Raw genomic sequence first — 25,000 nt, 5'->3', positions numbered from 1 at the left:
TTGCACATTAATATCACTGCACATACAGCATTCACTGGACGATTCTTACATGCATATTGTACACCACAGAAATATCGCGATGACGTGATAATGAGATTCTATATATGCACAGTGCCAGGACTATGATTTAAAAATATGTTTATTTTAAAAAGCAAAACGGTTCAGAATATTAAATTAGGACATTATTATTATTATTATTATTATTATTATTATTATTATTATTATTATTATTATTATTATTATATACTTTAATAATGCCTTTTAAGATTACTGTGCCTGGATAGATTATAACTCCAGCCTAGGGAATCATCCATAACTATTGCACTCAATATGATTTTTAAACAAAGTGATTAGAAAAAACGCTTCTCTCACCCTCCAAGGTGTATTTCGTCCTGCAGTTACTGCCATCTTTGGAAGACATCATGTTCTTCAACGAAACAAAAAGAAGCATTAACAGCTCAGATCAGCTTGATAGTATGATGTCATAGCATTGTAATATTGTGTCAGGGATGTGATGTCATATCACTGTAATATTGTGTCAGGGATGTGATGTCATATCACTGTAATATTGTGTCAGGGATGTGATGTCATAGCACTGTAATATAGTGTCAGGGATGTGATGTCACAGCACTGTAATATTGTGTCAGGGATGTGATGTCATATCACTGTAATATTGTGTCAGGGATGTGATGTCATAGCACTGTAATATTGTGTCAGGGATGTGATGTCATAGCACTGTAATATTGTGTCAGGGATGTGATGTCATAGCACTGTAATATTGTGTCAGGGATGTGATGTCATAGCACTGTAATATTGTGTCAGGGATGTGATGTCATAGCACTGTGATATTGTGTCAGGGATGTGATGTCATAGCACTGTAATATTGTGTCAGGGATGTGATGTCATAGCACTGTAATATTGTGTCAGGGATGTGATGTCATAGCACTTTAATATAGTGTCAGGGATGTGATGTCACAGCACTGTAATATTGTGTCAGGGATGTGATGTCATTGCACTGTAATATTGTGTCAGGGATGTGATGTCATAGCACTTTAATATAGTGTCAGGGATGTGATGTCACAGCACTGTAATATTGTGTCAGGGATGTGATGTCATTGCACTGTAATATTGTGTCAGGGCTGGTACCTCTGCCAGTGTTTTGAACCTGTCGTCGGTCTGGGTGCATTTGCGGACCGTCGCTATTGCGCTCTCGTAGTTATCAATGAAGCCGCGATACACTCCCAGCTGATTCACCTGTGCAGGAAAAATATACCCGGTGAAGTTAATACAGAGTCTGTAGGGTCTCTTATTATATCAGAGATCTAGTGCAGTTTGGGATCTCTCTGTACAAACTGTGCGAAGTCTCTTCTAACAAGCCTGTCAGTAATCCTTCATAGTCACGGCTCTACAGCTATGACCATAGGTTTAGCATGACCTAGAATTTTAGGATTGAGACATAATTAAAAATAAAAACTATATGAACATAATTAAGATCTTTTATTTAACATCGTGTAATCAAAGAAGCACCACTGCCATCTAGTGCACAGCTAGTGTACTGCAAGCTTCACGAAAGCAAATTCAAAGTGGCACTAGATGGCGCTGGCTCCTATTTTTGTTTAACAAGGCTTTTTAAATGCTCCGTATGCATGACAAATGCGTCTCGCTGCGGCAATTTTGTTAAAAAGTCAAGCGTTTGGCCAGTTTTTTTGTCAGCTTTCTGGGTCAGCTGGAAATGCAGTCCGCCACCATATTGGATCCTTTCTGACGCCGCTGTTCCGTCATATCGTTGACAGCCCCCCGCGCCAGTGAACACCAGCAGGGTGAATTATGCAAAGCGTTCGGGTGTAAAAATAGCACAAGGAAAAACAGTAACAAAAAGTATTTTTGTGTGCCTGAGCCTTTAAACCAACAAAGGGGCGGCCATAACAAAACAAGACTTTTTTTTACTCGATTGTCTCTGTTTGAAGTGGTTGCAGACTCACCCACCCGAATCGCTCTCACTCCCTGCCACGGCTAAACACGGGTAATCGGATTTAAGTGGTTCAGATAAATAGCCATCTATTTCACTCTGGTTAGTTTTTTCACCCATTGATTTTTTTTGTCATAGAAATGCAGTTGCGAATTAAATGCAGTCTATAGAATACTATGTGTGACTATAGAGCGAGTCAACGACAGGACGTCACACAAAGCACGACGCTAGAGAGCACCAAAACATTCAATGCTAATTTGTTTTAATGGTTTTTGTACAATATACTGCTCAAGGAGAGGCTGAAAATACATCTAAAGCTTTAGTTATTATTAATTAATTAATTTCTTAGCAGACGCCCTTATCCAGGGCGACTTACAATTGTTACAAGATATCACATTATTTTTACATACAATTACATTCTTTTTTACATACAATTCCCCATTTATACAGTTGGGTTTTTACTGGAGCAATCTAGGTAAAGTACCTTGCTCAAGGGTACAGCAGCAGTGTCCCCCACCAGGGATTGAACCCACAACCCTCCGGTCAAGAGTCCGGAGCCCTAACCACTACTCCACACTGCTACCCAATAGTTAACTATTGAAATGCTTATATATTCACTTGCATTACAGTTTCTCTTTAATAATTTCTGTTTAGCTTCCTAAACATTGAAACTTCAGTATTGAACACATTTAAACATACTGGTAACACCTGTCCCTAATCAAACTAACATAAGCAGCCATCCATCACTGTTTTAATAATTACTGCCGCATGTACAGTATCTGTGTGCAAGACTGTTTGTGTAGAACATTTGATTGTAAACAATAGGGCTGACAGCTACACTTGGCCTGCATATTTCTGACGATGGTTTAGGCTAAATTCTATTAAGGCTTGGCTATCTTCTTGCCCCCGCTTCCCTATGGAAGCAGTTTGCGGCGTACCACTTTCTGGAAGAGGTCTCCCACCCCCTGGTTTGGGTCGCCCTGCTGCAGCCTCTCGTGCAGCCCCTCGTGGAACTCCCTGTGCAGCGCCAGCAGCTCGGGGGCCTGGAAGAACACTGTCCGGATCTGCTGATTGGTCAACACGGGCTGCGAGGTGCACGCCGTGGCCTTCAGAGCTTTCATTGGCTGGAAAACACGAGAAGACACACCCACAGTTAATCTGGTGCTTTGATTGGCTGGAAAACACCAGAGGACACACCCACAGTTAGTCTGGTGCTTTGATTGGCTGGAAAACACGAGAGGACACACCCACAGTTAGTCTGGTGCTTTGATTGGCTGTAAAACACCAGAGGACACACCCACAGTTAATCTGGTGCTTTGATTGGCTGGTAAACCCCAGAGGACACACCCACAGTTAATCTGGTGCTTTGATTGGCTGGAAAACACGAGAGGACACACCCACAGTTAATCTGCTGCTTTGATTGGCTGGAAAACACAAGAACATAAGAACATAAGAAAGTTTACAAACGAGAGGAGGCCATTCAGCCCATCTTGCTCGTTTGGTTGTTAGTAGCTTATTGATCCCAGAATCTCATCAAGCAGCTTCTTGAAGGATCCCAGGGTGTCAGCTTCAACAACATTACTGGGGAGTTGGTTCCAGACCCTCACAATTCTCTGTGTAAAAAAGTGCCTCCTATTTTCTGTTCTGAATGCCCCTTTATCTAATCTCCATTTGTGACCCCTGGTCCTTGTTTCTTTTTTCAGGCCAAAAAAGTCCCCTGAGTAGACATTGTCTATACCTTTTAGGATTTTGAATGCTTGAATCAGATCACCGCGTAGTCTTCTTTGTTCAAGACGGAACAGATTCAATTATTTTAGCCTGTCTGCATACGAAGAGGACACACCCAGCACTTTGATTAGCTGGAAAGCAATGGTACCACATTATGCTAACTACACACTTCCCAAAGGATCTTCAATGGCAATGCAGGCAGACAGTGACACTGTGATGGTTCTGCAGCGGTAACACAAGTATAGGGCAGCCACAATGGGATGAGGAAACATCCTTTTCTGGTAAGCTTCATTCAGAATATTACACGAAATGATTCCACACATTGTAAATCACTCATTTTAATATACTTTACCATGACGCTAACAGTTCGATTTGCTAACCTAGTTCTTAAATACCCCTTATCCATTCAACTATGCATTGTCGTTTCTTATCCTATGCTACTCTGTGCTGTTCATTAAAACAGTGAGTTATCAGTTAATCAATGACTTTTCTTCTTCGTGAAGTACTTCTGGTGATTATTATTTGTTTATTTAGCAGACGCCTTTATCCAAGGCGACATACAGAGACTAGGGTGTGTGAACGATGCATCAGCTGCAGAGTCATTTACAACTATGTTTCACCCGAAAGACGGAGCACAAGGAGGTTAAGTGACTTGCTCAGGGTCACACAATGAGTCAGTGGCTGAGGCGGGATTTGAACCGGGGATTTCTTGGTTACAAGCCCTTTTCTTTAACCACTGGACCACACAGCCTCCAGAAACACTGTGGATTGTGGAGTATCCTGTTGAATCCGGATTCCCCGTGGACAGAGAGCTGTTTGCTGTTTTTGAATTCTCTCTTCAAGGCTGCTGATAAACGGCATGCTGATCACCATACTTCTGTATTACCAGCCCTGGCAGGGGATGGGAGTTTTGAAATGGGCACGGGACAGGAACTGCTGTACTCAAATCAGCTGGCTTGCATTGTTCAGAGTTTTTTTTTTTTAATTTTTTTTTTTAGGGAAGGAAGTTTAATCTCTAAAAACAGAAGAAGTTGAGTTTTATTGAAATGGAGAAGTCCGGCAGATAAAAAACTACGGAAGTCACAGCGATGCTGGATAAGAAAAAGAAATGTTTAGAAAAACATGAAGAAAGAGAAAGTCCAGTATGCTTTTCATAGAACATGTCTTCGCATTAGTTGTGTTTAGGTACTGAGTGGCTGCACATATACTGTAGGTCAATGGGATGAGACTGTCGTTGGTAGAATGGGACCACAGTATGCAAACTATACCCAAATAATCTTCAGTGGTAATGCAGACAGACAGACAGGGGCACTGCAATGGCTATGGAACTGTACTATACTGAGAGGCAATGGTAGCACAAGCATAGGGCAGCTGCTATGGGATGAAGCTGCTATTACTACAGCATGGTAACTATACCCTTCCCAGATGATCTTCAATGGCAATGCAGACAGATGGTGGCAATGCATTTCCTAGGGCATTTCCACTCAGCAGTGTCTTCTGGGTCATTTTTACAGGTTGAAAGCTTGTCAATCAGGAGGGAGGCAGCTGATTGGTTAACGACCGTTTAAGGGGTGGGGAAAATGTCACCCTCCAGGTGAGCAAGGAAGTGCAACACTATGCTTAAGATTTCTTTAAAACGAAGACCAGGTTTTTAAAATGAAAATATATGTGTTTCTTTTAAAACTCCACGTTTGGGATCTATATAACAGGTAAGATTGATGGAATTATTTTGTTAAATCTAATATATATTGCCATAATATCTCACGTTTATCTATATGAAAAACGCACATGTTTTGGTAAAGATGAATTTTTTAATGGGTGTTTATGTGTTTCTTACACTTTCTTCTGGGGAAATATGCATATACTCTATATATATATATAGGAAGTCATTGTCTAAAAAAGGTTCTGACTCCCAGAAGCGATTCGGGTGCGTCAGCTGCGTTCCTTCAACAGGAAGCGCAGCGTGGAAATAAGCGTAACAGACGTTCACCGGTTCTATTGTTTTAAGAAAAAAAAAACCATTAAAAATCAGTCTAACATACAGTAATGCGTGCATCTTTCATGTAAGGAAATGCGAGCTCTATAAGTATAGAGGCAGCAGTGTGGAGTAGTGGTTAGGGCTCTGGACTCTTGACCGGAGGGTCGTGGGTTCAATCCCAGGTGGAGGGACACTGCTGCTGTACCCTTCAGCAAGGTACTTTACCTAGATTGCTCCAGTAAAAACCCAACTGTATAAATGGGGAATTGTATGTAAAAATAATGTGATATCTGTATAATGTGAAATAATGTGATATCTTGTAACAATTGTAAGTCGCCCTGGATAAGGGCGTCTGCTAAGAAATAAATAATAATAATAATATAAAGCGATGGTATCTCAATCAATCAATCATTATTATATAGCGCCTTTCGCGATAAATTGTCTCAAAGTTCTTTACAGATAAAAAAAATGACAAAAATGAACAGCTTAGAAAACAAAAAAGATAATATGACAAAAACAGCTGCTTAAATTAGACACAGTCAATAAATAAAACAAGTCGTATTAACGATTGCTTTAAACAGCAGGGCTAACAATAGAAGAAGCATAGAAAATTAAATAAAAATAAGTTATACAAAATAGGTGTGGTGTGCTTGAACGGTTATTTATAAAACCCGTGTATTGAAATGTATTTCAACCGCACCCGAGTTCACACATAGGATGGAAAATGAAGTTCCGTTTGTGAATGAGAGGAAGTGCTGTCCAGCGCTGCTTTCAGAGAGAAACCGCACAAGACCACAGACTCAGATACCCTGAGAAATGCATTCAGTATTGAACCAGACACCCCTTCTCACAATCAGGCAGTACGTCACATGCGATCCCCTTAAAGTTGACATGAGGTGTCTCTAATTACTTTGCAGTTACTTATTAAATACATGTGTACTGACACATCATTGCAATGCTATTATGCATTGATACAATGTGCTTGATGTGTAAATCTTTTTCAATGATATAACCCTAACCCTTTTCTGATACAATTGTGTACTTACATGTAACTAAGCTTGGGGTGGTCTAATTATTATGTAAATACACAGTAATTAGAGACACTTAAAAGAAAGTGTTAATGGTACATTTCCCTGTGTATTTACCATACCATAGTTTACCCTGTTTTTTAATATGCTTTACCAGACCTCTCTGTGCTTTACAATGCTTCCCTATGCTTTACCAGACCTCTCTGTGCTTTACAATGCTTCCCTATGCTTTACCATACCTCTCTGTGCTTTACAATGCTTCCCTGTGCTTTACCATACCTCTCTGTGCTTTACAATGCTTCCCTATGCTTTACCAGACCTCTCTGTGCTTTACAATTCTTCCCTATGCTTTACCACACCTCTCTGTGCTTTACAATGCTTCCCTATGCTTTACCACACCTCTCTGTGCTTTACAATGCTTCCCTGTGCTTTACCAGACCTCTCTGTGCTTTAAAATGCTTCCCTATGCTTTACCACACCTCTCTGTGCTTTACAATGCTTCCCAGTGCTTTACCATACCTCTCTGTGCTTTACAATGCTTCCCTATGCTTTACCATACCTCTCTGTGCTTTACAATGCTTCCCTATGCTTTACCAGACCTCTCTGTGCTTTACAATGCTTCCCTATGCTTTACCATACCTCTCTGTGCTTTACAATGCTTCCCTATGCTTTACCATACCTCTCTGTGCTTTACAATGCTTCCATATGCTTTACCACACCTCTCTGTGCTTTACAATGCTTCCCTATGCTTTACCAGACCTCTCTGTGCTTTACAATGCTTCCCTATGCTTTACCATACCTCTCTGTGCCTTACAATGCTTCCCCTGTGCTTTACCATACCTCTCTGTGCTTTACAATGCTTCCCTATGCTTTACCACACCTCTCTGTGCTTTACAATGCTTCCCTATGCTTTACCACACCTCTCTGTGCTTTACAATGCCTCCCTATGCTTTACCAGACCTCTCTGTGCTTTACAATGCTTCCCTATGCTTTACCAGACCTCTCTGTGCTTTACAATGCTTCCCTATGCTTTACCAGACCTCTCTGTGCTTCACAATGCTTCCCTGTGCTTCATGACACTTTGCTATGTTTTTACTAAGGGACGCTTTTCTAAGGGTTAGTTTACAATGTGTTGATTGAAATGCAGTGAATGGCGTGAGTCTGGACTCCCCGTGGTGGCAGTCATATCAATGTTGTGCTGATCTGATGGCTTCTGGTTTGCTAGTTTCACCAAGTATACTGAGGAGCACATTTCTAACAAGCAATGATGTAAACACAGTTGGTGTGGCAGTCGACCCCCTCAGATTATATTTTTGTAAAACGCTTTAAGAGATATTTTAACAGAACTCTGTAAAAGTGCCATTTTAACCCCCAAGTTCTATCCTAGGACTACATAAAGAAGGATAGGACAGTCAATCCCATGATGCAGTTCGGTGCTCAATTACAGGCGCCATTTGTGGAGCCCACTCAGTACTGAATACATTGCGGTGATGCTGTGTTGCAGCGCATACCGGTATTTTTTTTAATAACAAAATATAATATCATTAATATAAAGTGACTGACTGTTATTTATGCAAATTATCGCTTGATTATGTCAAGAAACATTTTGCGAGTGCGCTGTGAAAGAGCTCCACGGGCTCCAGGAATGGCTCCTCTGTTTACTAACTCCGCCCACTTGTGACATCATTTTCCTGTCCTTCTTTATATAGTCCTAGGTTCTCTCCAGGAGGCTGAAGAGATTAAAAGAGGCGGGTTAGCAGGTCACGTGTAAAAGTAGGAAATGGCTTACCATGAGCATCGCCTCCAGCTCACTGAGGTATTGCTGCTCGCTGCTCAGAATGCTCTTCAGAACCAGCGCTCTCCTCTCCAGCATCTTCTCAGGGTCACCCTCGCTCTGAAAAAGAAACAGCCGACGTTTCTGTAGCGCCTGGCTCTCAGCACGAGGGGTCCCAAAGAAAGCGCTTCACGCAAAACGAACGATTAAACCATTCAATTAAAAACAGTCTAATAGAGAATTTGATAAAACAGCGGCTTGATACCAGGAGGTCCCCAGTTTTAATCCCGGCTCAGCCACTGAGACGTAAAACCGAGGTCCGATTGTAAGTGACTCTGCAGCAGCAGCAGTTGTTGATGCAACATAGTTCACCCCTCCTGCGTCTGCTAAATGACTAATTCATAATTAATTAAAAAAGAGATAACAAATGCGGTTTTATTGGTAAAATTAGAAAAACAAAGAAAGAAGCTAGTTTGTAGAAACATAACAGTTAAAGGAGCCTCAAAGAAAAAATGAAATACAATTGGAAACACGTTTATTTTTTAAAAAAGACAAAAAGGAAATGCAGTTTTGATTGCAAAATAGGAAAACCAACTTCTTATCTATTTAATATCCTTTTTTATTCAAGAGTCTCTATTGCAGTTTACTATTCCAGCACAGCATCTGATAAGACTGCTCAAGGAGGATTGTGGGTAGGAAGGAGAGCTAGGAGACTCCTGCGCAACCCCAATATGCTTCCCCGCCTCACTCAGCTCTTTTGAAACCTCTAGATTGCCGGAGCTCTGTTCCACTGCCGGTGCCCTCGGGTTACTCACCAGACCGTCACCGAAGTCTGCGCTCTCTGTCCGCACGGGGCTGAAGGGAGAGTCGACAGCAGACAGGAAACCGTTGTCACACTCCCCATCAAACACATCCTCCAGGTCCAACTGATCATCCTCAACCACTGCAGAGAGGACACAGAGACTGAGTGCTTTCATCACAGAGACTGAGTGCTTTCATCACAGAGACTGAGTGCTTTCATCACAGAGACTGAGGCTAGTGCCTTCATCAGTGTTATTGAAACTAGAAGAGACCGAGTCAAGCAGACCAGCATTTGGGCTCTAGTGCCTTCATCAGTGTTATTGAAACTAGAAGAGACTGAGTCAAGCAGACCAGCGTTTGGGCTCTAGTGCCTTCATCAGTGTTACTGAAACTAGAAGAGACTGAGTCAAGCAGACCAGCGTTTGGGCTCTAGTGCCTTCATCAGTGTTATTGAAATTAGAAGAGATTGAGTCAAGCAGACCAGCGTTTGGGCTCTAGTGCCTTCATCAGTGTTATTGAAATTAGAAGAAACTGAGTCAAGCAGACCAGCGTTTGGGCTCTAGTGCCTTCATCAGTGTTATTGAAACTAAAAGAAACCAAGGCAAAAAAAATTAAATACTCATTCCTTTAGTTTGCACCCTTATTGATTTTGTAATTTTTTTTAGACAAAAAAAATGTTTTTCTGCATTCGGAGATTTAAAACCTTTCTCAATGGACGCTCATCAGGTAACGTCCAGTGTCAGTGTGGAGAGTTAACATTGCGGGCTGGCATACAGAGAGACAGAGAGACACACACACACCGACAGACAGACAGACAGATAGAGTCCTAATTGAAACTGATCTCAGATCTGCCGCTGATGGAAATGAACAAGTCTGGTTTCAGACCGCTTTCACATCAGTCCCAGTGGCAGATTAAAACACTTACCAGGTATGCCGTAGCCCTGCAGGTACTCCACAGCTTCATTGAACACCTCCATCCTGAGGGGGCGCTGTGAGCACACCTCCCTACCTTCAGGCTCCCTCTGTAAACTCACAGGATGGCTATAAAAAATCTCTGGGAAAGAACACAAAGGTGATATTGTAAGAGTAGGAATAATAAATATCTTCACTGATGTACAAGCCAATAACATCCACAGATCAAAATGATGGGCAGATTTCAAATTATTTTGATTTATGAGGAAGAAGAACCAACGTATTAAAATTCGCATTAAGTAATCTACTAATGTAATATGAATGACAGCAGCCAGAGAATCTTGAGAAACGAATCAGTTATAACTAGGATTGTCAATTAAACGTCTGTGATTAACGCGAAAAAAGAGATTGATTTTTTTAATGCAAGTTATTCGCTCTCCTGTTTTGTCCCTCTTAGCATACCATAATAATTTAATACCTGCCAGAACTGAATGAGTGTTGTTATCATTTGAATATAAAATTAGTCACGGAACCGCATTATGTAGCAGATCACACAAACTGAAGGACTTGTGAATGGGAAGTTTTTTGGTTTTTTTTAAACTTTCTGACGAGTCATTTAAAATAAGTTCCAGTATCACAGAAGTGCATCTAGTCTGCTGTACCACCTGTGTGCTAAACATGCTTTCACTTCTCAAAATACACTTTCTAATAGTTTTTCTGCTACAGACAACAACGATACAACAGCAAATGAAACCCGTTAGTTTCGACAGAGTACTCTTAGAATGCAGCAAACCCATGAATCAAGCTAAGCTACTGTAACATGCTGTTGGAAAACTATCTACTGCAGACCCGTTAACATTGTAGCTTTGTTTGATTTCAATAACCACATTTATTTTTAGACGATATTATTTACAATTATGGAGGATATAGCTAACTTGAAATCTGTAACGGTTTAAGAACTGAAAACAATTAAAAAGGTCTAATTAAGCAAATGATCAGTTCAATTAAGGGTCTAGTTAAGTAATTGAGAGCTCTGTTGGAATGAAAACCAGGGTCGGGAGCCACTGCCCTAAATCACTGGAGGAAGAGCGATTAAAAAAAACAAAAAATAATAACCAGTGATCTGGCTTTTCTGTTCCGTACCACATCATGGATCGCTATCGCTGTGTTACCTGTATGACACATCAGTGCACTAGAGCAGGCATTTTGAAAAGAGCTTTGAAACAGACTTAATGAAAAACTGACAAAAGTCGAAACCTTTTTTTTTATTACATGATGTCAAATAAAAGATCTAAATTACGTTCATATAGTTTTTTTTTCTTTTAATTATGACTCAATCCTAAAATTCTAGGTGATACAAAACCTTTCCCAGAGCTGTATATACACCACAGTGTTCCTGAGCTCAAACACCACTTCTCCAATTGTGATGAAACTTAGTATTAACATGACTTGGCATAAGTCTGTCTGTACATTTATCACAATTTCATTTTGACATCTTGAGAACACAAGAAGTTATTCCACACACTGTCAATCAGTCATTTTAATATTCCATTATAATAATTCACAAACCCATTACCAGCAACTACCCTTCCTGTAGATCTCACACAATACAATAGTTACTTTTATATATAGGGCTCTTCATACAAGCATCCCAGGGCGCTTTACATGGAGGCTGTGTCCTCCAGTGCTTAAAGAAACGGGCTTGTAACCAGGAGGTCCCCGGTTCAAATCCCACCTCAGCCACTGACTCATTGCGTGACCCTAAGCAAGTCACTTAACCTCCTTGTGCTCCGTCTTTCGGGTGAGACGTAATTGTAAGTGACTCTGCAGCTGATGCATAGTTCACACTCCCTGGTCTCTGTAAGTCACCTTGGATGAAGGTGTCTGCTAAATAAACTAATAATAATAAACAACCCAATAAAAAGGAAGTGGGTTAGGAAATTCAGCTCAGAAATAAGCATATTTTAAATATGTTTTTAAAATTGATTTAAAGAGGTCAGCTGTGCCAGCGTTCCTGATATGATTTGGAATAGAGTCCCAAAGGCAGGGAGCAGAGCTACTAAAACCCCTTCCTGATTTCTGATTATTTCTAGGAGCTACCTGAAGACCAGCAATTGCTGATCTCGGGGTGCAGCTGGAGCACGAGGTACCAACAGTTCCTGGAAATATGATCTAGACCACGAAGCACCTTATAAGTAGTAAGAAGAGTTTTAAAATCAATCCTGAACTTAACAGGGAGACAAAGGAGTGTTTTTAGAACTGGGATAATGTGTTGTGAACGGAGCGTGCGAGGAAACACTGCAGCATTTTGAACCCGGAACGCAGTTTCGAATCAGGAAGGCCAGCAAACAAAACATTGCAGTAATCTAGCCGAGAAATAACTAAGGCGTGAACCAACATTTCAGCATCTTTATCAGATAGAATGGATCTCGGTTTAGCAATGCTCCTCACATGATAAAACGAGGCCTTATAACTGAGCCAAAGTGGGTGTCCAAACATAGCTCTGAATCCATACTGATTCCTAGACCATTTATCCATGATTGGATTTCACTCAGCCAGAACCCACCATCTCCAATTTAGTAGGAAAAGAACAATATATCTGAGCATCACCTGCATAACAATGAAATCCAAGGTTATATTTGTTAAGAATTGATCCACGAGGGAGCATATAGACACTGAAAAGCAGGGAACCAAGGATTGAGCCTTGTGGAACTCCATACTTTCACGTCCCCTGTCTCAGAAGAGTACTGAGCCAGAGAGACAAATGTCCATGTCCATGTGAAACCATTCCAAAGCAATTCCTGGAATTCCAATAGAATTCTGCAATCTCTCCAATAAGATCCCATGGTCCACAGTGTCAAAAGCAGCAGAAAGATCAAACAATACTAAAACAGACAGCTGTCCATTATCAACAAACCAGAGGTCATTACAGAGCCTCAATAAGGCTGTCTCAGTGCGAAAACCAGACTGAAACTTTTCCACTAGCCCATTTCTACAAAAATGAGCTTGAAGCTGACCTGTTTTGCAAGCACTTTAGCAAGAAAAGGGATATTAGAAATAAGCCTCAATGGCAAAGCATTCTAAACACTTAGATCACAACAGGTTCCATATAAACAGCTTTCTGGCTCTTTTTTATTTGAATGACTTATAACATTATTATTATTTATTTCTTAGCAGACGCCCTTATCCAGGGCAACTTACAATTGTTACAAGATATCACATTATTTTTACATACAATTCCCCATTTATACAGTTGGGTTTTTACTGGAGCAATCTAGGTAAAGTACCTTGCTCAAGGGTACAGCAGCAGTGTCCCCCACCTGGGATTGAACCCACGACCCTCCGGTCAAGAGTCCAGAGCCCTAACCACTACTCCACACTGCTGCCCTAAGCGTTCGATGGTTCAAGTTGTTAAGTTCAGAGTGTACTTTCTCTGGTATCCTTTGTATGATACGCTCTAAGCATACAAACACTGCACCTGCTTGCCTAATGACATCTACCTCTTAAATAGTAGTTACCCCATTTTATTTACACTATCAATGCTGTATTCTCCACTATTCTGTGCATGCTGTTTATATGATGATCATCAACTTCATCGGTGCGATATCACTGTCAGTAACATCACAAATAGACAATCGACAAACTGACTTACCCTTTTATGTGATCAAAACCAAGGACTGCAAGTGAAGTCCCATGAAATCCCTTCCGAGGTCCAACTTGAAGACAGAAAAGGGCTTCTAGTCCAAGCGTGTGCCATTCAGTTTTAGATTCTTATAATATTTCTAAATTCAGCACTGTTGAGTGTTTAATAGTTCTGGATGCTAACTCCAAAGTGCTACAGGTTTGTGTGCAGCTTGCATAGCATCTGGAAAATGGAATAAACCAGTTAGACCCCCTCCAGCTCCCAGTACAGTACTGGTATTCAACCCGGCTTGTCAGATTTGTGTCAGTATTTTCCAAAGCATTCTAAACCAGTTCGCCAGCTGCAGTAGTGCTGATGTCTGCTGTTCTATTTCACAGTTCCTCCCTTCTGAAGTATGTATAACAGCGCTTTTCTTTGCAGTATGACTGTGTCAATAGTGAAACCATTCTGATTGGCTCTGGCTGTTCAGCTTTAAAAGCCACAGTCTGAAAAAGCCACCGAACTTCCTCTTGTTTGTCATCTTTTCACAATGTGCTATTCCGGATCAGCTTAAGAGGAACAATTCAGAGAATGAAAAGTAATCTCAACCCTGCCTGTTGTTATTTTTGCTATTGCTGCTGTTTTCCTATCCTCCCAAATATCACAACCTGCACAAATATATACATGATTTCCATTTCTCAATGTGTGATCTGACCCTCTTCAAATTCCAGCAACTCTGATGTCATATTCCTGTGGAAGTTGCTTCACCTTCAATGGAACTAGCAAAGGGAGTATCAGGGATGGAAATAAGGCTCCCGTTGCACAGCTGTTTGATCCATTCCTGGTTTTACTAGGAGTTTAATAAGACACCCCTGAGCTTGTTATCTATAGACTGGGGCTAATCAGTCTCATGTTAAAACCTGGAATGGGTGAAACAGCTATGCAATAGGAGTCTTATTTCCATCCCTGTGGGGTAAATTTGCAGAACTAACTTTCTCATTTTATGCTCATTTTAATTTCATTTTTACAATTTTGCATGAACTTTTTAATCCGATCTTTAAACAATATCATATTTAAACATCCATAAGGCTAAACAAACAGAGTGAAGCTACAGTTCATTTTGGTTATACACTTTCCAAACCATCTTCAATGGCAATGCATACAGACAGTGGCACTGCAATGGTTCTGTATTATACTAATGGGCAATGGTAGCACAAGCATACGGCAGCTACAATGGGATGAGGACATTATCCTAACAACACCCTTACCAAGTTATCTTCAATGGTGATGCAGACAGACAGACAATCGCAGCTCTTCTAAGGCAGAGAAAGTGTCTTGTGAAAAACCACAAGACCTTTATCTGCACAAAGTCGCTTCCTTCTGCTCGATGACTGCTGCTGCTCTTAACCATGTGAAACAACACTTTTCCTTTAAGATTTCCCTTCTGGCTGATTCCGATCGCTTTTTCGTCACTGTGGCAGGGCAGGGACTTTGAGAATGTAATTATTCTAAATATTACTTTGTCTTTTTGTTCTTCGGAAAATAAAGTATGTGTTAACTATGGCAGGGCTGGGGGTTAGACACAAGTGTGGAATGTGGCCAGGTGCTAAGTGATTCATTGATTGTCAATTACACCTGGCCACATGGGAGTCTGTTAGGAGGGCTGCGGGCTGCAGGGTGTGCTCCCTGTTGCTGCTCTGAGAAAGCCTTTCTTGGGTGCTTTAGTTTGTTGAAATTATTTTGTCAAATAATATATATATATATATACCATATAGACCATACTCAATGAAATACGATAGCAATATAATTCCAAATAGGGCAGCAGTGTGGAGTAGTGGTTAGGGCTCTGGACTCTTGATCGGAGGGTCGTGGGTTCAATCCCAGGTGGGGGACACTGCTGCTGTACTCTTGAGCAAGGTACTTTACCTAGATTGCTCCAGTAAAAACCCAACTGTAAAATGGGTAATTGTATGTAAAAATAATGTGATATCTTGTAACAATTGTAAGTCGCCCTGGATAAGGGCATCTGCTAAGAAATTAATAATAATAATAAAGAACTGTTTGGAATTATATTGCTGAATTGCTATCGTATTTCATTGATTTTGGTCGGTTTAACTCTCTCTTTGTCTTAGTGTTGCACTATTGAGATGTACCTGTGGTGGATCTGGGGGTACAAAGTGAATAAACTAAACTAACTGGACAAGAAACAAAAACTCACTCTTTACAGTGCGGTGCCTCAGCCCTGCCACGTTCAGTTACATGCAGAATTGTTTACATAGAAAATTTCCCACAGTTTAGATGGAACCTGCTAGAGCTGGACCTCCGGCGCCCCCTAGTGGAGAACCACGTCACCTGCAGACCAATTGATTAATCACTGAAAAGGATATTAACATACAATGCCAGACCGGATATCTACATCCTTGAAAAGTAGTTTTATGCTGCGGTAAAGGGTTTAGCTCTCTGTAGGCAGTAAGGGTCATAAGGAGCCTTTTAAGTCAGTGTTTTGTTTCTTTAATTTTGTAAAGTGTGTGCATTTAAAGGGCCAGTGGCTTGTTTACACTATGTGGGTGTACAGTGATTGATTGACTGTTTTACATATCGTACTGACGAGATTAAATGTGAGTGTTTGTCCAGGTCTTTTTCGGGTATCTGGTGAACCTCTCGTGTTTCTCCCACTGAACGTAGATACTTATTTGTGAGGTTTAAATCAGCGAGTGTTTTTCCTTGTAATTTCATTTTCCTGGTTTTTTTTTAAGCGCCAGTTCTTCTGTTGTTAGTCTGAACCTCGTTGTTTTTTTAGGTCTCGTCATTGTTTGGATGAACGTCCATGTTTTTAATATGAATGTATTATTTATTCACTGTTGTACTGTGTTTGCTGTACAGTGGTAATGGCGGTATTTATTTATTTATATATATATAAAGCTGCCGACCAGGGAACGTCATCACACTGGTGTTGTTTTGTTTCCAAATTACAAGAAAACAGAAAACAAACCCCAAAAAATCCTAATGCCCCTTGTGCTAGTTTCCAAGAGACTTGGGAGAGTTGGCAATCCACACTTTAATTTAATGACTGTTTTCATGTTGTCCTGCAGGTGGCGGTATCGGACTGGATGTGTGCATGGAGATGAATTCACCCATAATTAATAAAAACACTCAAGAGTGATGTAAGCAGAAATAAAAAAAAAATACTTTTTTGAAATTCAGTGACAAATATTTTAACTTTCAACTAGTTATAATTAATAAACCTTCAAGAATCGTTTGGATTTTCCAAGTTTCTCTCAGTATTTCTGCCCTTTCTTCGAATCATGTCTTGGGATGGACTCCGGCCTTGTATTGCATTTACTATTCGACCGCTTCCTGACTAAATATCTTGGTATCCCGGAATAGATAATTGCCCTGCATGAAAATTATAAAAAACGATTTTAATAATTGAATATAGATATAATTTAAAAGACAACCCGCTTGTATCTTACACAGCGCCCTATCCTTTTCAGCCCTAAATTATTTATGTTGAAATTAAGTTAAATAGTTCAAAAAGGAACTCCTTTCGTGAGTGTACATGAGAACATGGCAACGTTATATATTATATTATCAGACTGGGACCTAGGAGTCCCGGGAGGTTCCGACGCATATGTTATGACGTTTTCGGGGTTTATTTTTGATCACATGGCGTCCTTTTAAAACTTATTTTGAGACGATTAAGTTTCCCAATTAAAAACTCAGAAAAAGCTGTTAATTACAAAACAATGTCGCTTGTTTTACCTTCATATCTTGACGGATCCTGATTGTGTTTCGCTTAATTTTGTATTTCAAACAGACGTGACAAATTAAGTGAATTGCTTCTCGCTGAATTGCATTTCGTTTTGGCAGTTTATCATTGTTGCTTTCTGTTATTTTCACTCGTTGTCCTGACGAAATTATTATTTATTTATTTATTTCTTAGCAGACGCCCTTATCCAGGGCGACTTACAATCGTAAGCAAATACATTTCAAGTGTTACAATACAAGTAATACAATAAGAGCAAGAAATACAATAACTTGTTCAAGCAAAGTACAAGTGTGACAAACCACAATTCAATAATACAGCAGATAATAGTGATAGTTACATCAGGATATGATTAAATAGTGATAGTTACATCAGGATGTGATTAAATACAAAGTTCTACAGGTTAAACACTTGGCAGATTACAGTATTCTGAAGTACAGGATTAAATGCAGTAAAATAGGGGGCAGATAAGAGCAAAATAAAGCACATTTACATGAAGGGTGATAGTGTCCCAGGATACAAACAGAGGAGTTCTACAGGTGCTGTTTGAAGAGGTGAGTCTTAAGGAAGGAAATGTTTAAGAATGGGGTTGACAGAAACTCATCGGGACATTCATTTGCTCATCGCTCACAGCAGTGATCTATATTGTTATAAATGAACTTAAAATCTAACCCGGGCAACAGCGCCACCTCTCTAGCATCCGATTAATGCTCAGTGTTGCGGCTGCAGCCTGTAACTGCACCAGTAAAGCTTCAACTCTCTTCCACTTCAACTTCAGTTGCGTCAACGGTGACTAGTGGCTGCAATGGTACCACATTGATTCAATATGTCGTGGGCTCGCTCGTCCTAGACAGGAGAGACTGTCAGTCCAGATCTAAACCATGAAATACACAACATGTTAAATGATGCGTCGAATATTAATTCAGTTCAGGAAGTTAGCCCATTTATTGAAAAACCTCCCCTACTGGAATAAGGTAATATTTATAACAGCGCTGGCCAAGGCTAGCGTTTCAAAGCGGAGGAGTTGTTCAACTTTTTGGTTGCAAAACAGATTAGGTAGGCTTGATGGTCCAGTGGTTACAGAAAAGGGCTTCTGAGTAGGAGATTTTTTGGTTCAAATCCCGGCTCTGCCACTGACTCATTGTGTGACTCTGAGTAAGTCACTTAACCTCTCTGTGCTCTCTGTCACTAATGTTTCAACTTTGTCTTCATCAGTGTTATTGAAACTGAAGAGACTGAGTCAAGCAGACCAGTGTTTGGGCTCTAGTGCCTTCATCAGTGTTATTGAAACTAGAAGAGACCGAGTCAAGCAGACCAGCGTTTGGGCTCTAGTGCCTTCATCAGTGTTATTGAAACTAGAAGAGACCGAGTCAAGCAGACCAGCGTTTGGGCTCTAGTGCCTTCATCAGTGTTATTGAAACTAGAAGAGGCTGAGTCAAGCAGACCAGCGTTTGGGCTCTAGTGCCTTCATCAGTGTTATTGAAACTAGAAGAGACTGAGTAAAGCAAAAAGTACAAAAAATACACAGATTCTAAACAAAGAGACTTTGAGGTCCTGTGTACAAAAGCCAACCTCATTAACATTATCAACGCTTCATTAACACAGGATCCTTTTAATGGAACGTTATTGTAATGACGGACGCAGGAAGGTTTTGCGTGTGTTGAACTGACGTCACTATTGTTTTTTCTTATTTTACTTCAGCTTCAATCTCATGAAGCCGCACTTCCTCTCACACAGCAATGACTTCTTCTTTTAGTCTTACTTCGTATTTTGTATTTCTTAAATGTTTACATCATTTCTAAAAAGGGACTTTTTGTGCATTTGGGATTTATTTGTGGCCCAGATCTGAGTTTTGGGTCCTTTCACGGTGTTTTTTTTTAATTTAATTTTATTTTTAGTGTTTGGATTTTATGCAACATGGGGACAGTCTGTGCATTCTGAAAAAAAAAAAGATATGCTAGATTTTCTAGATGAGTAGGTAGATGAGACTGGGGACAGTTGTAACAGTTTTTACATTTCGAGTCATTACTCAGAAACCATTTGAGCTGGTTTTGCCGTTTTTTTGATACAAACAACTTACACCTGTCTGTTACAAATTCCCGCCGCAATATTGCTTCAAATGCAAGGAGTCCGGTGTTACAATTCACCACATGACCGGGGGCAGTTGTAACAGTGGTCGGGGTCAAATGAAACACTTTGTAAAGAACAACACGTTTTATTTAACAAACAAATGGATATCTTTATTCAATAAGATATATCTTTATAAAACTTATTTAAGACACCTCTTTAATTTTAAATATTTAATAGGAATAAATGAAAAGGGTCATGAACACAGAGGATACTTACAGTTTTCTAAACACTTGTGTTGTCGAGATCAACTATTAGCTAAATCCAGCATTGTCTTACACAATGCGTAATATATGATCCTGCTTCTGGGGAGTCGGTCCATGATACAGATCTGTTCTGGTTTGTCCCGCCTGCTCCTCAGTGAAGATTGGACAATCTGGACAATGTTATATATCTCGCTGACTTTCTCTCAGCTGCAGAGTCACTTACAACTACGTCTCACCCGAAAGACGGAGCACAAGGAGGTTAAGTGACTTGCTCAGGGTCGCACAATGAGTCAGTGGCTGAGGTGGGATTTGAACCGGAGACCTCCTGGTTACAAGCCCCTTTCTTTAACCACTGGACCACACAGCTTTACATCTTTAACTTACGCTTTAAGCACAGGTAGTTTCATCGCACCAGGACAGACACACCTATATCCACAGAATCAGATACTCTCAATAACTTGCTAGATAATATTACTGCCAAATCTCATGACAATTGAATATGCGGTTCTTCAGATGAATGCACACACGTGTGCAGTGTGACATGCGTGCGTTGGGACAGCCTCTATATATCCCCTCCGCCGTGCGTTTCCCCAGGCAAGGTATCGCTTTCAATGATTTTGCTATTAACGGTACTCTGTTTTTGGCGGAGGTGTACATACAGTTTGTTTACACAAGTACTTCCCCTCTCTCTCTCTGTCTCTGTCTCTCTCTCTCACTCCCCCCACACAATGAACTTGCTGTCATACTCTGAAGACAAATCGGTGTTCTCCTTTTTAGACGGCTCAGATAAACACAAAGCGGATTGAACGCTTCAAAAGTCTTTCTCAATTATTTTTATTAAGACTTTATAATTGTTTTACGAGTGCACACGCCTTTGTTTTTTCATAGATTTTTAAGCTACTGATCAAAGCTGAACGTTTCTGGAAGAAGTCCTCTATTGATTTTAAACACGACAAACTGCAAGGTACTGGATCTGTATAATTGGTAAAATATCTCATTTTGATGGCAATTATATAGTTAGTATTGTTAATGTTTCCATCGCTTTTATAGTTCGTTTTAACAGTATTTTATAGTTCGTTTTAACAGTATTTTAGATTTAGATTTGTAAAACATATTGCATTATACGGTTGTATAATGTAGCTTTTTAATGTGCAATATCGTAATTCATTAGTTTGCTTTTAGATTTATGAAATTATTGGTACCATTATATTACTTTTCTATCGCACTATCGTGTCTATGTCAATATTCAGATTTGATACAATACATTTAAAGACATTTATCATTGTATGGCAATTTATTCTGGCATAGCACAGAACGCACTTCAGAACATGTTTCTGCAATACAGGTGGAAAACACTGAGAGACTGTATTTTCCATATTACAATGCATGTTAAGGTACCGGAAAATGAATTCACGAGTCCACGTTTTGATTCTATGTGTGTTTTGATCATTTCTTTGTACAGTCATGCGCATAATTTCCTGTTGCACTCTTGTGAAACTGTTGACAGCATTAAACTGAAGACCTCCGTGTTGAACTTTCTGAAGGAGCAGCGGTGAGGTTTGGAGGGTAGTGAACGAACAGATGATTTAACTTTCCTCGCCTCGCGTTACCCTTACACGGAGACCAAAGAACCAGTAATACCATCAAAACGGCTGCCATGCTTTCTATCTTAACAATTTTGCTGCACAGTAAGTGTCGTTACATTTATTATAATTGTGTGAACTCTCAGTATATACACCTCGGTGCCCTTGCAATGACGTCATGGCTTGAGTGGTTCCATTAACTGTCTATGACGTGAATGTGTACCGTTAGTGGCGAAACTGTATGGGCATGAAATATTTTAGTTGAGAATCAAAGAGCTTGCGGAACCCCAGGGGAAAGGGCTGAGTCTTGAATTTATATATATATATATATATATATATATATATATATATATATATATATATATATATATATATATACACACACACACACACACAGAGCTATGGCCAAAGGTTTTGCATCCCCCTCTAGAATGAACTCATTTTGCTTCATAAAGTCGAATGAAACCCGGTGAATAATGTTACCTTAACATATTGAATTGCACACCGCTTTGTAGTTTTCCATATAGTTCATGAAAAACTGACCAAAATTGAAAAATATGACATTTCGAAATCCAACATGAAATACTACTGTACTGCTATTATGGCTTCCGGTAGACTTTTGCGATTTCATTCTGTAGTTTACTTGGTTATAGATGTTAAATAAAATATCTAAATTATGTTCATATATATGTATTTTGTTTTTAATTCTGTCTGAATCCTAAAATTCTAGGTGATGCAAAACTTTTGGCCATATATATAGTATGAACACACACACACACACACACACACACACATATATATATATATATATATATATATATATATATATATATATATATATATATATTAGCTCATATATATAAAGAAAAAAGAGAAAAGGATATTTCAGGTACTTAAAAAGGTAGAATAATTGATTACAAATCAATTATCAGGACGTTTCGGACTACAAGTCCTTCATCGCTGAATACAAAAAAACAGTGCTTTAAGAAGTTGATAATAAACAAACAAGTAGTCTTTTAAACAAAATTCCAGAATAATGATGATGATGATGATGATGACCTCAGAATAGAATGTTCATTCCGAATGGCTCACATTCCTTTTGTTTCCTGACAGCATTAGTTCCATAGCATTGAACCATCCCACAAACTGTGATGTCTTCTATAGTGTGGTCATTTCTGTTAAAATGTCTGGTGACAGGAAAGGTAGAGGTGTTAATTCGTATACTTCTCAGATGTTCCACGAAGCGATCAGCCAAGCGTCATTTTGTTTCTCCAATATATAGCTTGTTACATTTGATGCAGCCAATGCAATATACTATTCCTTTACTAATGCAAGTAGAAGTATCATGGATAATAAATGAGGATTTTGCTCCCTTAACTACTGTGTTGCTGTGACTGTATTTACAAGTTGCACAGCGTGACCTATTGCATGGAAACGTACCCTTAAGACTGTCCAGATTGGGTCGAATGTTACTGTGGACCAGATGCTCTCTTAGATTTGTGTCTCTTCTGTAAGACATTAGAGGAGGGTTTTTGAAAATAGGAGCTGTAGAAGGATCATCTTGAAGAATGCTAAAATTTCTATAATATTTTACACACACACACACACCACTCTCTGCGTGAAGTGTCTCCTACCCTCTGTCCCGAGTCTATCTCCACTTAACTGACTGGTCAGTTCTGGACTAGAAGTCCTAAATCAACCCCAGTCACTGTTTCAAGCACAGAGATGAAGTAGTTAGGTGGAGCTGGACTCAGGGCAGAGGGAAGGAGACACTTCTTCACACAGAGAGCAGTAAGGGGGTGGAATGGGCTACCCAGCCATGTTGTTGATGCTGAATCACTGGCATTAGTTGTGAGATCAATCCTCTTTCAGCAGCCATGTTTAAAATGTTACTGGGGTATATTATGCAGTAGAATTCAGTTCACATAGCGCATGAACTTGATTGTCGTGTTTAATTGCGTCTCTAAATATGGGTGTCATCAGATAGCTGGCCGGAATGACAGGTTATATAGGCTTATTTTCTGTTAAGGTGCCTCTGTTTTGGGTTAACCACATTTTGCTGTTCAATAGAAAGAGAGGAAACCAGACAGGTCTTCTGTGCTTCAACTTCTTTTGATTATCTGAAAAAGAAAAAACAAGCGTTTCCGTTCACATTCAATGTACTCTCAAAAACAAAATAACTCAAAAAGAGCAAATCCACCTTATAAGGTATTAAACCTGCATCACTGGTCCCACTTCAAAATCCATGGCATTGATTCTTATTAAAACTAACAGCATGCTAAGTAGCCTCCCTTTAAATGAATGCGTACAAAGACTTTCGCATCAATGTTCTTCTCTCTTATTAGCATTTGCAATATTCTCACTGGCCCCTTTAAAGGAGTCCTTGGATCAATTCATTTTCCTACCTTTTAACAGAACTAGACACTTTAAAGGGTACATAAGGACCTTTTTATTTTTTTGTGTTACATGTTCCCATGTGTTGCTACAGCTGTTTACGTCAGGCGTGTGTATTGTTTTAAAAATTTTTATTTATTTTTTTATTTTTTACATTTTGACCACTTTTTAAACTTTTAAATTGGATTCCCTGCCTCAAGATGGCTTCCCGTGTACCCGCATGGACCTCTCAGAACTACATTTCCCATCACCCCCCTGCTCACTGGTAAATCCATCTCAGTTACATATGTGAGCAGGAGGATGATGGGAAATGTAGTTCTGAGAGTAAAATGTAAAAAAAAAATTAAAACAATACACACACCTTACGTAAACAGCTGTTAATCAACATTGGAACATCCTTATTGAAACTAGCATACAACAGCCCTACCCTTACAAACAACTTAGCACAGGATTTCTGCAGTTTCGTCAAGCTTATCCCATGTTTATACTGTGCATTTATCATCGTTTGCCTTGGTTTTAATGTACTTTGCAATACCTCACTGCTCTTTACAATTCTTCCCTGTGCCTTACCATGATTTTGCTGTGCTTTATTACACTTTGCTGTGCTTTTACTAGGAGAAACTTTTACAAGGGCGGTTTCCAACTAAGGGAGTGCTAGCCAAGGCTTAAAAATGCATTTCCGTTCCTTTTATTAAGGTCAGTTAAAAGCGATAACTACAGGGCACATTAAATACAGTGGGATTGTATTATTTTTTTAGTTTTGTACTATAAAGTGAAAACCACGAGAAACGCTTGTTTTATACTAGAGAAGGAGACGGTTCTCTTAAAAATGAACTCTAAAAAATATTTAGAATTAATGGCCTCCTCTCGTTCGGAAAATAGTCTATTTTCTTAAGTACACTTGTGGCTTTTTCTTAGCTATAGTTAACATGTAGTTCACAGTCACTCTTGAGTTGGACTGCAGTCATTCTGTGGCAGGCTGTGCTGTGTTTGGAAGGTGAGCCTTGGTGATGTTAGTTCATCTCATTGCACTTCAGCGACCCCTACTGGCGAGACAGAGTGTTCCCAGGCTGAGCCCTCACCTCCAGGGCTCAGTAACAGTTTCTCACATT

The 25,000-nt window shown here is 39.7% G+C and overlaps 2 protein-coding genes across 7 annotated transcripts in view; one reads left to right on the top strand and one right to left on the bottom strand.

Annotated features, from left to right (window-relative positions):
• The window catches only part of LOC131721201 (breakpoint cluster region protein-like), a 33,784-nt gene extending 19,552 nt beyond the window's left edge, over positions 1 to 14,232 (bottom strand). The window contains exons 1-7 of one of the 2 annotated variants that reach the window (XM_059014597.1): positions 13,843 to 14,232; positions 10,204 to 10,332; positions 9,293 to 9,420; positions 8,493 to 8,597; positions 2,908 to 3,093; positions 1,147 to 1,254; positions 373 to 427 (exon numbers count right to left, since the gene is read on the bottom strand). In XM_059014597.1, coding sequence (XP_058870580.1) covers positions 373 to 427; positions 1,147 to 1,254; positions 2,908 to 3,093; positions 8,493 to 8,597; positions 9,293 to 9,420; positions 10,204 to 10,255 — 634 coding nt within the window. In that variant the 5' untranslated portion in view covers positions 10,256 to 10,332; positions 13,843 to 14,232. The remainder of the gene's footprint in view (positions 1 to 372; positions 428 to 1,146; positions 1,255 to 2,907; positions 3,094 to 8,492; positions 8,598 to 9,292; positions 9,421 to 10,203; positions 10,333 to 13,842) is intronic. The other variant, XM_059014596.1, reaches the window with a different exon arrangement.
• Positions 14,233 to 20,653: 6,421 nt separating this feature from the next.
• Positions 20,654 to 25,000, top strand: part of LOC131721198 (integrin alpha-D-like) — a 35,743-nt gene continuing 31,396 nt past the window's right edge. For 3 of the 5 annotated variants that reach the window (XM_059014586.1, XM_059014585.1, XM_059014582.1), the window contains exons 1-2: positions 20,654 to 20,875; positions 21,419 to 21,599. In XM_059014586.1, the coding sequence (XP_058870569.1) occupies positions 21,569 to 21,599 (31 nt within the window). In that variant the 5' untranslated portion in view covers positions 20,654 to 20,875; positions 21,419 to 21,568. Of the gene's footprint in view, positions 20,876 to 21,373; positions 21,600 to 25,000 lie in introns of all 5 variants that reach the window. The other 2 variants (XM_059014584.1, XM_059014583.1) reach the window with 2 other exon arrangements.

Source organism: Acipenser ruthenus, chromosome 48, assembly GCF_902713425.1.
Source record: "Acipenser ruthenus chromosome 48, fAciRut3.2 maternal haplotype, whole genome shotgun sequence".
NCBI classification, from domain to species: domain Eukaryota; kingdom Metazoa; phylum Chordata; class Actinopteri; order Acipenseriformes; family Acipenseridae; genus Acipenser; species Acipenser ruthenus.
Note: the sequence above shows the minus strand (reverse complement) of the source record. Positions and strands in the feature narration are given on the sequence as shown.